At 43.8% G+C, this 12,317-nt stretch overlaps 1 protein-coding gene across 2 annotated transcripts in view; it reads left to right on the forward strand.

Annotated features, from left to right (window-relative positions):
* Window positions 1–10,644, forward strand: part of trim65 (tripartite motif containing 65) — a 35,814-nt gene extending 25,170 nt beyond the window's left edge. The window contains exons 4-8 of one of the 2 annotated variants that reach the window (XM_029684863.2): window positions 418–648; window positions 4,730–4,898; window positions 5,687–5,776; window positions 6,007–6,261; window positions 6,358–6,538. In XM_029684863.2, the coding sequence (XP_029540723.1) occupies window positions 418–648; window positions 4,730–4,898; window positions 5,687–5,776; window positions 6,007–6,261; window positions 6,358–6,446 (834 nt within the window). In that variant the 3' untranslated portion in view covers window positions 6,447–6,538. Of the gene's footprint in view, window positions 1–417; window positions 649–4,729; window positions 4,899–5,686; window positions 5,777–6,006; window positions 6,262–6,357 lie in introns of both variants that reach the window. The other variant, XM_029684862.2, reaches the window with a different exon arrangement.
* Window positions 10,645–12,317: the final 1,673 nt, after the last annotated feature.

Below are 12,317 nucleotides of genomic sequence, written 5' to 3' on the forward strand. Positions count from 1 at the left end.
CGTTCATCGAATCGCAACTAATCGCATCAATTAGTTCTCTATTCAAACCGGTTCACTTAAAACTAAAACGTATCATTCCTGTATCGTATCGGAGCCAATGTATCTAGGTACGAATTGAATCCACTTGAAAGGGAAAGATGCACATGTAAAAAAATATGTAACTGTGGAAACACTCAGCCGCACGAATGCATTCAGCTGTTCGTTTAAAATAAATGTAAACGTAATGAGTTTTTAAAAATTTCATCTATAATCTGCAGCTACACAAGCCAGCCCTAATTTCAATATTGGTTTATTGGAAAGTTGACACCTCTCACTGCAGTCAAAACTACAATCCTAAATACTACTACTATCCTTGTCTCCATATGGTAAATGTTTCCCCTCTTACTGTTCTCACTTCCAACTTCTCCCCCTCTGTAGGTGACCCTGCAGCAGACCTCCCACTGGGTGAATGCCAAGTTCTCCATGCTGTTGAACGTGCTAGCAGAGAAACAGGAGTCTACAGAGAACTTCATTGAGCAGGAGAAGGAGGCTTCCCTCTCCCAGGGGGAGGCTAGGTTGGAGGAGCTACAGGAGAGGGCCAAGCAACTCGGGGAGCGCCAGAGCCAGATCGCAACTCTTCGCAACCTGCCCGACATCCAGCTAATACAGGTTAGCATTGACATATTTTCCCAAATAGATTGGATTTTTACCGGCATACAGAATGTCCTATCCCCAAAAACAATATGCTGATCATTTATCTCAGAGCTGGTTTTACATGTATGCATTCACTGCTATAAAACTTGTCGGTTAGGAGACTCAAGCCTAGTGTGCACAGAGCAGAGTAATAGAAATGTTTAAAAAGATTGATAATCTTGATATTTAGCACTGACGCCGTTCCCTCCTGATTCAGGCAGCATCCTCTTTTTACAGACCATTGATATATTCTACTCCCCAGTAAACAAATCACATCAGGATATAACAAGATTGAACCCAAGTGCAGACTCAGACGAGGAGACAGCGATAAGGTTACCAAGGTATTTATTGAAAAGCTGGAGAGATGGGGTGCAGGCCAGGGGGAGCTCGGGCGGGTAGCAGGAATCTAGGAACCGAGGCTGGGGTAAGGGGAGTAGGGGCAGGGTAAGCAGGTCCGGAGCGGAATCCAAGGAAGCAGTAGAGCGGGGGTCCAGGGCAGGGATGCAGGATTGACGAGACGAGGGACTGGCGACAGGGACCAGAGTCAGAGCAGACGGAACTGTAGAGTAGAGAAAAGCAGCGTCAGGCTAGGGAAAACAGGCACCACAGGATAATAAGATCTATGCAGAAACAAACAGCTTGAAATGCAGACTGACTGAGCAGAGGTTACAATCTGGCAGCGTGGAAGTGGCAGTCCTGAGTATTTGTAGAGGTCTTGATTATGGAACAGGTTGCAGCTGGTGGGGATCTGCTCTGACTCCAGCACACCCATCTCCACTCACACAATCAGATACACCCACAAAGAGAGCACTGGAGGGCTTGTGGCAGGTTAGGGAGACACAAGATGAGAAGTAGAGGGCGTGGCAGGGGCAGACGTAACACTACCATTGTTTGGGGAAGCCTGGGACTGTACTTCATTAGTCTCCAAATACTCTAGAGCATCAACTAGATTCAGGTGCAGGTAATAGAACATATTTACTTATCATTTGTAGACTGCAAAATGACAGCAAGAAGCCCAAACATATAAAATATTTGACTAAAACATAATCATTTCAAGCATTGTTTACGATCACATTTGTCTATTATGTGTGGGAATAGTTGGAGCTGGAACACTTGGAGCTGATTTCCTGGTGTTTTTACAGTCTTACAGTGCATTCAGAAAGTATTCAGACCCCTTGACTTTTTCCACATTTTGTTACATTACAGCCTTATTCTAAAATGGATTAAAACAAAAAATATCTTCAATCTACACACAATTCCCCATAATGACAGAGCAAAAACTGTTTTTTATTTTTATTTTAGCACAAAAAAAAAAAGAAAAACTGAAATAGCACATTTACATAAGTATTCAGACCCTTGAAGCACCTTTGGCATCTATTACAGACTTGAGTCATCTTGGGTATGACGCTACAACCTTGGCACACCTGTATTTGGGGAGTTTCTCCCATTCTTCTCTGTAGATCCCCTCAAGATCTGTCAGGTTGGATGTGGAGCGTCGCTGCACAGCTATTTTCAGGTCTCTCCAGAGAAGTTCAATTGGGTTCAAGTCCAGGCTCTGGCTGGGCCACTACCAATTATTTCCGGAATTATTTCCGAAGGCACTGTATACGGAGTATACCAAACATTAGGAGACCCTACTAATATTGAGTCGTACACCGCCCTTTTACCCTCAGAATACCCTCAATTCGTCACGTCATGGACTTTACAAGGTGTCGAAAGGCACAGGGATGCTGAACCATGTTGACTCCAATGCTTCCCATAGTTGTGAATCATTATTGTTACACACAGGAAACTGTTGTGTGAAAAAACCAGCAGCGTTGCAGTTCTTGAGTCAAACCTGGCACCTACTACCATACCCGTTCAAAGGCACTTACATCTTTTGTCTGGTTCATTCACCTTCTGAATGGCACACATACACAATACATGTCTCAATTGTCTTAAAAATCCATCTCGATCCTTCATCTACACAGATTGAAGTGGATTTAACAAGTGACATCAATAAGGGATCATAGCTTTCACCTGGACTGACCTGGTCAGTCTGTCATGGAAAGAGCAGGTGTTCTTAATGTTTTGTACGGTTAGTGTGTGAGGATGTATTGTGGCAGACCAGGGGGTTTGGTCAAGACATTTACACAGATCAGACACGGACAGTATGATTAGCTCGGTTTCAAGGGTGTTTATTTAAACAATAAATCAAAAAAAGAAAAGGATAGGTCTCCCCCATGAGACCCTCTCCGGGATACCGTCTTGCTGTATCCTGTCTGGCACAAAAACTGAACTCCCTCCTCATACCTCTGTCACCAACTATACAGGAGTCCTTTCTTCCCCCACTCTCTCGTGTGCTGCCCTTCTGGCAGCTTTATGGGCCTTGCACAGCTGGTGAGCAATCAGCCCTTGATTACTCACCAGCTCCCAATCAGCCCTGGCCGAAGAGCTCGTCGAGACCTGGCACCTCCAGCAGATGGAGCCATCGCCTCGTGATGTATACTCAGTCTTTCACCAGGCATCGACCAGGCCTCGACGAGTCTCCCCCTGGTGGCTGACCTGCTGTATGCCACAGTGTATATGCACTACCGTTCAAAAGTTTGGGGTCACTTAGAAATGTCCTTGTTTTTGAAGGAAAATTTTAAAAAATTGTCTTTTGTCCATTAAAATAACATCAAATTGATCAGAAATATAGTGTAGACATTGTTAATGTTGACATTGTTAATGTTGTAAATGACTATTGTAGCTGGAAACGGCCGAGAGACCCCCGGCGAACCCAAGTCCCATGAAATACATTCATGATTTCTTTCTCAATGTGGGCGCAGGTTCGTGTGCAAAGTATATGGTTATTATAGGTGAGAGTAGTTTCTGAATGTGACTATGTTAAGTGTCTGTCTCTCTCCATCTCTTCTTTATCAAGCATCCATGTTGTTGTCAATCCGCTAGGGACCTGTTTTCAGCGTATTAGGTCTCCAGTTAATAACCGGTGCAGAGTGTATGTTTATCCTGTGTTCCCATTTAATTAGCTAGTAAATAAATAATCTAACCAATTTGTGTCGTGCTTGTTATTTTTCTTTGTGAATTTTACCCCCTTTTTCTCCCCAATTTTGTGGCATCCAATTGTTTAGTAGCTACTATCTTGTCTCATCGCTACAACTCCCGTACGGGCTCGGGAGAGACGAAGGTTGAAAGTCATGCGTCCTCCGATATACAACCCAACCAAGCCGCACTGCTTCTTAACACAGCGCCATCCAACCCAGAAGCCAGCCGCACCAATGTGTCGGAGGAAACACCGTGCACCTGGCAACCTTGGTTAGGACGCACTACGCCCGGCCCGCCACAGGAGTCGCTGGTGCGCGATGAGACAAGGATTTCCCTACCGGCCAAACCCTCCCTAACCCAGACGACGCTAGGCCAATTGTGCGTCGCCCCGCGGACCTCCCGGTCGCAGCCGGTCACGACAGAGCCTGGGCGCGAACCCAGAGTCTCTGCTTAACCACTGCACCACCCGGGAGGCTAAGGCTCAGGTTTTTGCAGTTGCAAGGAGGTTACGACTGTTCAAAAATGATGATATGATACGAGGTTATGATAAATAAGTTGTCTGGTTATAGATGTGATAGCTAAAGACCTTTTAGAGTTGAATTCAGGAGATGGTAACTCTTTAAATAACCACTGTCGTGGTGCCCCAGATCCTAATGAGCTAATTGTTACATGGTTAATTCAAATGGGTAACAATTACACATAGTTGGTTAAACAGTCTTCAGATTAATATTAAAGTTAAGTCACGACATTATCATAGTAGCCTATCCAGTCCCAAGTGAAAATACCAGTCATCGGAAGGCAAGTCCGAGTCCCCAATGGCCGAGACCAAGTTTAGTCACAAGACATAAAAAAAATATATATATATATTTAAAACATTGGGATTCGAGTCCTGTACTTGAGTACTACAACACTGCATAAATCATACATAAAATATATGTACATGTTAGCACTAAGTAGCTTTGGGATAAAATTCCCATATTGTATTATTATTGACAATCAAACTATATCATTTTCCTCCTTTGCTCTGTAGGAGTCTCGGCTGGTGGAGGTCCCTCGCATGAAGGACATTCCAGTGGATGTGACCCCTAACCTGCAGGAGAGGCTCAGCGGGGTGACAGACGTCCTCTCACGGATCTCCAAGCTAGTGTCTGAGGACCTGGAGAAGGCTGTGTCTACAGCTGTGGGGCAGGACAAGCAAGGTAACCTAACCTCACTGTATGAAGGAGGAGGCTGTGTGTAAGGTCAGAACAAGCAAAGTAACCTAACCTCACTGTATGAAGGAGGAGGCTGTGTGTAAGGTCAGGACAAGCAAGGTAACCTAACCTCACTGTATGCAGGAGGAGGCTGTGTGTAAGGTCGGAACAAGCAAGGTAACCTAACCTCACTGTATGAAGGAGGAGGCTGTGTGTAAGGTCAGGACAAGCAAGGTAACCTAACCTCACTGTATGAAGGAGGAGGCTGTGTGTAAGGTCAGGACAAGGTAACCTAACCTCACTGTATGCAGGAGGAGGCTGTGTGTAAGGTCAGGACAAGGTAACCTAACCTCACTGTATGAAGGAGGAGGCTGTGTGTAAGGTCAGGACAAGGTAACCTAACCTCACTGTATGAAGGAGGAGGCTGTGTGTAAGGTCAGGACAAGGTAACCTAACCTCACTGTATGCAGGAGGAGGCTGTGTGTAAGGTCAGGACAAGCAAGGTAACCTAACCTCACTGTATGAAGGAGGAGGCTGTGTGTAAGGTCAGGACAAGGTAACCTAACCTCACTGTATGAAGGAGAAGGCTGTGTGTAAGGTCAGGACAAGGTAACCTTATTGTATGAGGAGCATATTGTCTTACTTTGCCGAGGTAACTGCTCTATATTTAGCTGCTCTATATTTAGCTGGAGCTGTGTGTGTTGTTTTAATGGATAGTCATCTCTAAACTTTTAAAATGTCTGTCTGTGGATCTCCCTCCTTTTCCCCATCCCCCCACCTCATCTCTTCCCTAGGTTCTCCCCAGGATAAGCGCCCTGTCCTGGCTGTGGTCCCCAGTCCTGCTGCTCCATGCCACCCCGCTGGGAAGGAGGGCCTCAGTGAATGTATGTGGTCGTTCCTTACTTTAAGATAAAACGTTCAGATATCAACACAGTAACTGTAAATAACAACATATATATTTTTTCTGGAATCTATAATTAGTAACCTGAATGATGTTCAGAAGTTTACCAACATAAGCGATCTATCACCTACCCTTTGTTTTAGAGCTAATTTAGACTGATAAACTCTACACCTAAAAAAAAGTCTTCTCACATGCTACCTCCCACCTCCTCAGACCGCTGCACCCTGACCTTTGACCCTCGCACAGCCAACAGTCACCTGCTCCTCTGCCAGGAGAACCTACGGGCGGAACACCTGACCTCTGGGCCGCGCCCTGTCCCAGCCCACGAAGCTCGCTTTGACCACACCTGGCAGGTGCTCTGCTTCCAGGGCTTCAAACACGGAAAGCACTACTGGGAGCTGGAGTTGTCCAAGCCATGGGCCTACCTGGGGGTAAGAAGATGTGAAGGCCATGGCAGCCGAATGATATGTAAATATTTGTATATACTGTATAGAATTGTGCCCGTGTCTTTAGAAATTTTGACTGCACCTCTTCCTACCTTTGACCCCTGCATCTCTCCCCCAGGTGACTTACGAGGGCATCCCCAGGAAGGAAAAGGGGAAAAGGTGCATGGTGGGAATGAACGATCTGTCCTGGAGCCTCCAGCTGGATGAGCGCCAGCTGAGTGCCTGGCACAACGGCCGCCGGGAGACGGTGGCTGGCCACTCCCACCACTCCCGCATCGGAATTCTGCTGGACTACGAGGCTGGAACACTGACGTACTATGGAGACGGGCATACGCGGCTGCATGCCTTCCACTGTGCCTTCACTCAGGAGCTGTTCCCCGCCTGTTGGATAGGGGAGGGCGTGAGCATCACCCTCTGCTCGCCATGACGACAACACGAAAGGGAATGACCGTGATCTAACAATCTCTTATAGGACTAGTCTTGGGAAACTATAACCCTGTTTATACCTGGTGCTAACATGGGTCCTTTGTCCTGATCTTGCCTACATTCTGATTGTGCCTACATTTCCAGAAATGTGTCAGCATACAGTATGCTATTAAAATGTGCCTGTGGTTGGTCCATTGTGTCTCCATTTTGACCAGATATCCTTGTCCCTTTATGCAAATTATTTCACAGCTTTCAAAATAATATTTATTTAAGACACATATTTATGTAATCAGTCTATAATCAGTCAATGGTGCCACCTGTCAATGATTTTAGAGAGTGGAATAATTATGATTTAAATGGTTTCTCTGTCCGGATCTGTCTACACTTGTAAAATATCCAGACACTGTGTGTCTGACGACCTCCAGTCACAATCAAATTACAATGTGTCTTGATTGTCAACACCTGTCTAAAAATGTGGGCACAATCAGGATGTTGACAGGATCAGGACAAAGGACACAATTTAGAACCAGGTAAAAACGGGGCTTATGGCAACAGGTTCAGTTATTTTTCGAGAACCATAGACATTGCATCATTGTATCTGTCCAATTATGGCGTCTGAGAGCACGGAAAAGTCTAAACGAGATCCTAGGGATGTCCCAACTCTGACATCATCCCATTGAAGTTGAATTTTAAACATTTTGAGTTAGGGTTGGGGGGGTAGATCGTTTTCAGCTGTTCGTGCATACATATTTTCTAGAGACAAGCCTGAAGTTCGAAGCCGAAGTTTACACCCCTTTGTCGGTGATTGGTCAACAGTAGTGATTTTTCAATTAAGTGTATGTTGTCATTCAACGAGAGGTTAATAGTTTTCATGTACACCACCGTTCTAAAGTTTGGGGTCACTTAGAAATGTCCTTGTTTTTGAAGGAAAAGCACATTTTTGTCCATTAAAATAACATCAAATTGATCAGAAATACAGTGTAGACATTGTTAATGTTGTAAATGACTATTGTAGCTGGAAACGGCTTATTTTGAATGGAATATCTACATAGGTATCCAGAGGCCCATTATCAGCAACCACCACTCCTGTGTTCCAATGGCACGTTGTGTTAGCTAATCCAAGCTTATCATTTTAAAAGGCTAATTGATCATTAGAAAACCCTTTTGCAATTATCTTAGCACATCTGAAAACTGTTGTCCTGATTAAAGAAGCAATAAAACTGGCCTTTAGACTAGTTGAGTATCTAGAGCATCAGCATTTGAGGGTTCGATTACAGGCTCAAAATGGCCAGAATCAAATAACTTTCTTCTAAAACTTATCAATCTATTCTTGTTCTGAGAATTGAAGGCTATTCCATGTGAGAAATTGTCAAGAAACTGAAGATCTCGTACCATGCTGTGTTCTTCTCCCTTCACCGTACAGCGCAAACGGGCTCTAACCAGAATAGAAAGAGTGGGAGGCCCCGGTGCACAACTGAGCAAGAGGACAAGTACATTAGAGTGTCTAGTTTGAGAAACAGACGCCTCACAAGTCCTCAACTGACAGCTTCATTAAATAGTACCCGCAAAACACCAGTCTCAACATCAACAGTGTTCCTCTGTCCAGTGTCTGTGTTCTTTTACCCATCTTAATCTTTTCTTTCTATTGGCCAGTCTGAGATATGGCTTTTTCTTTGCAACTCTGCCTAGAAAGCCAGCAACCCGGAGTCGCCTCTTCACTGTTGACGTTGAGACTGGTGTTTTGCGGGTACTATTTAATGAAGCTGCTAGTTGAGGATTTGTGAGGCGTCTGTTTCTCAAACTAGACACTAATGTACTTGTCCTCTTGCTCAGTTGCGCACCGGGTTCTCCCACTCCTCTTTCTATTCTGGTTAGAGCCAGTTTGCACTGTTCTGTGAAGGGAGTCGTACACAGTATGTCCCAAGGATCCAGGATAGGATGAAGCAAAGATCTCAAAAGGCAGCTCAGTTGAAGCCATCTAATTTTCATCTACTACTACTTCTGTGAGTTGGTAAAACAAACAGAGGGTGCACACTGCCACCTAGAGTGTATTGTTTGAACCGGTGTGAAGCCAAGGTTGGTGGTTTACTGCCACCTGCAGTTATGGAATGTTTCCTAATGAGTATAATTAATTGACTAGGTTGTAGTGTTAGATAGAGGACTCTAGATGGATAAAACCTGTTTTGTCATGGGCATTGCCATTGAGGGCTCCCACCATTTTATAGTAGTCAACTGGGTGGGACTTCCTATGGGTTAAGGACAGATCACATGATTCCATCCAGGTCATCAGGAGGGTCAGCCAATTAATTATAGCCTACTCATGAACATTCCACAACTGTAGGTGACAGTAAATCACCAACCTTGGCTTTATAACTGTTCAGACAACACACTCTAGGTGGCAGTATGCACCCTTTCTGTTTGTTTGTCAACTCAGAAGTAGTAGAACAAGAAAATATACTACTTCCAAAATAGAGATTGCCTCAATGGCGCTGCCTGTGCAGGCACAGACGCCATTATGGGACATGTATAAATATGATATCTCTATCATTCTCTATGGCCTAGGTAGAGCTAGAACCATATTGTCTATACTTGTGGTCACTAACCTTGATCTTAGGGAGTCATCACATATAGAGGGAAGAAAGTGAGCTTTTTGGATTGAATTCCAGCCGCTGTCCCAGTTGGATACTAGGACACTGATGCCTGGATGGGTGAAAGCAATATGGTTTTCCATTATGCTCAGCGGAGTTGCCTCCATATTCTGTTCACCTATCCAGACTTTTAAGATGCGTTGGTTTGGGAAGGTACTAGGATGTATGTAGGAAAGTAAAAAATAAAATGTGTATTAGGGACCTATCCCATGTGAGACCTTTCATTCTCCGACTGTAGTCTGCAACCCTCATTTTCCCATAGTGAGATAATGTAGCAGTCAGCATTTTATAATCAAAATCCTTAACCTGGTGAGACCCCTGGTTGCAAAAATGCAACTGACCCTAAACTCATGTCAAACACGACATAGTTCATCTCCTTAGATCCAGATGTATATCTTAGTAGCATTTGTTGTGTGTCCAGTCTTCTCTAAGATGTATTGATTACATAGAAGAAAAAAAGAATCAAGAAAAACATTCTAGGCCAGAGCTAGATGTTAATTAAATCTAGTTGTGTAGTTGCCAAATGTGAGTTAAAAGAGACCGCTCCTAATTGGAACCTTAACAAGAATACAAACCACTCTCCTTCACATTGCTGTCCCTAACATGTAAAGCTGAGGATAGTGCTGTGATGTCACCTTACTGTACAGATGTTTTGTACAGTCCAGTTGTGGGACACTGACTTAAATGGGAGAGATTAGTAAGTACAGCTGTGTCACAGGAATCTTCTGGAATGTTAATGTTCAGAGAACATGGGATCAGACTCGGTAAAGCAGACTAGTCTTTGGGATATTGATGTGGAGAACCAGAAGCACCGTTAGGAACTGGAAAGGACTACTGTACGAGAAACCGGTTTTCTGTGAGAGAATGGAAAATCACATCTCTAGGGCTGCTAGAGGCTGAGGAAATGTCACAAAAGTTCCTGTTGGAATTGTACTGGAGATGATGTTAAATGTTTAGAACAACTTTGTGTTGGAAGTTGGAGCTGGACATAAGTATGGAATTAATGTAGACTTGGTGCCAGCCTGTTTCTGATTTAGCCAACTTGTCATTTTGTCAAACAAGGCAATGATGTAGCACATAAATTCAGAAATAGTCAGGTACCCAGGTTAGCATCACAATGTGTACAGAAAAATTCAACACAGTCAAATTTAAAAAATGGACACACTTCACATCACACAAGATCAGTTTGATAAAACCCAATTCAATGCATATTAGTTACAATTGAGACCATGCTTTGCTTTTGTTTTGTCTTTTCAATATTATATTTGAACATTTTAATTACTCAATAAATTAATGTGAATTTGAAATAAATACAGTGCATTCGGAAAGTATTCAGACCCCTTGACTTTTTCCACATGTTACTAATCCTTATTTTAAAAAAGATTTAAAAAATGATTTTTTTTTTCCATCAATCTACACACAATACCCCATAATGAAAAAGCAAAAACAGGTTTTTAGAATTTTTTTTGCAAATAAACTGAAATATCACATAAATATTCAAACCTTTTAACTCAGTACTTTATTGAAGCACCTTTGGCAGCGATTACAGCATCTAGTCTTCTTGGGTATGACGCTACAAGCTTGGCACACCTGTATTTGGGGAGTTTCTCCCATTCTTCTCTGCAGATCCTCTCAAGCTCTCAGGTTAGATGAGGAGTATCGCTGTACAGCTATTTTCAAGTCTCTCCAGAGATGTTCGATCGGGTTTATGTCCAGGCTCTGGCTGGGCCACTTAAGGACATTCATAGACTTGTACTGAAGCCAGTCCTGCATTGTCTTGGCTGTGTGCTTAGGGTTGTTGTCCTTTTGGAAGGTGAACCTTCACCCCAGTCTGAAATCCTGAGTGCTCTGGAGCAGGTTTTCATCAAGGATCTCTCTGTACTTTGCTCAGTCCATCTTTCCCTCGATACTGACTAGTCGCCCAGTCCCTGCCGCTGAAAAACATCCCCACAGCATGATGCTGCCACTATCAAACTTCACCGAAGGAATGGTGCCAGGTTTCCTTCAGACGGAACGCTTGGCATTCAGGCCAAAGAGTTCAATCTTGGTTTAATTAGACCAGAGAATATTGTTCCTCATGGTCAGAGTCCTTTAGGTGCCTTTTGGCAAACTCCAAGTGGGCTGTCATGTGCATTTTACTAAGGAGTGGCTTCCATCTGGCCCCTCTATCATAAAGGCCTGATTGGTGGAGTGCTGCAGAGATGGCTGTCCTTCTGGAAGGTTCTCCCATCTCCACAGAGGAACTCTAGAGCTCTGTCAGAGTGACCATCGGGTTCTTGGTCACCTCCCTAACCAAGGCCCTTCTCCCCGATGGCTCAGTTTGGCCGGGCGGCCAGCTCTAGGAAGTGTCTTGATGGTTCCAAACTTCTTCCATTTAAGAATGATGGAGGCCATTGTGTTCTTGGGGACCTTCGATGCTGTAGACATTTTTTGGTACCCTTCCCCAGATCTGTGCCTCGACAAAATCCTGTCTCGGAGCTCTACGGACAATTCCTTAGACCCCATGGCTTTGTTTTTCCTCTGGCTTTGTTTTTCCTCTGACATGCACTATCAACTGATGAGACCTTATATAGACAGTTATGTGCCTTTCCAAATCATGTCCAATCAATTAAACTTACCACAGGTGGACTCCAAATAAGTTGTATAAAATCTCAAGGATGATCAATGGAAACAGGATGCACCTGAGCTCAATTTCGAGTCTCATAGCAAAGGGTCTAAATAGATATGTAAATGTGATATTTCCAGTCCAAACATTTTTAAACCTGTTACCGCTTTGTCATTATGGGGTATTGTGTGTAGATTGTTGAGAAAAATAATTTTATCAATGTAACAATATGTGGAAAAAGTGAAGGGGTCTGAATACTTTCCGAATGCACTGTATGTAGCCATATATTACTTGTTAACTTCACCAAAAGATCCGTTACGTTACATTTGTTTCTCTGAACTGCACTGGGGCCGGAATGCCATCATGGTTAGATTAAGAAACCACGGAATACTCCAAATT

The sequence above is a fragment of the Oncorhynchus nerka genome, linkage group LG16 (assembly GCF_034236695.1).
Source record: "Oncorhynchus nerka isolate Pitt River linkage group LG16, Oner_Uvic_2.0, whole genome shotgun sequence".
Classification (NCBI taxonomy): Eukaryota; Metazoa; Chordata; class Actinopteri; order Salmoniformes; family Salmonidae; genus Oncorhynchus; species Oncorhynchus nerka.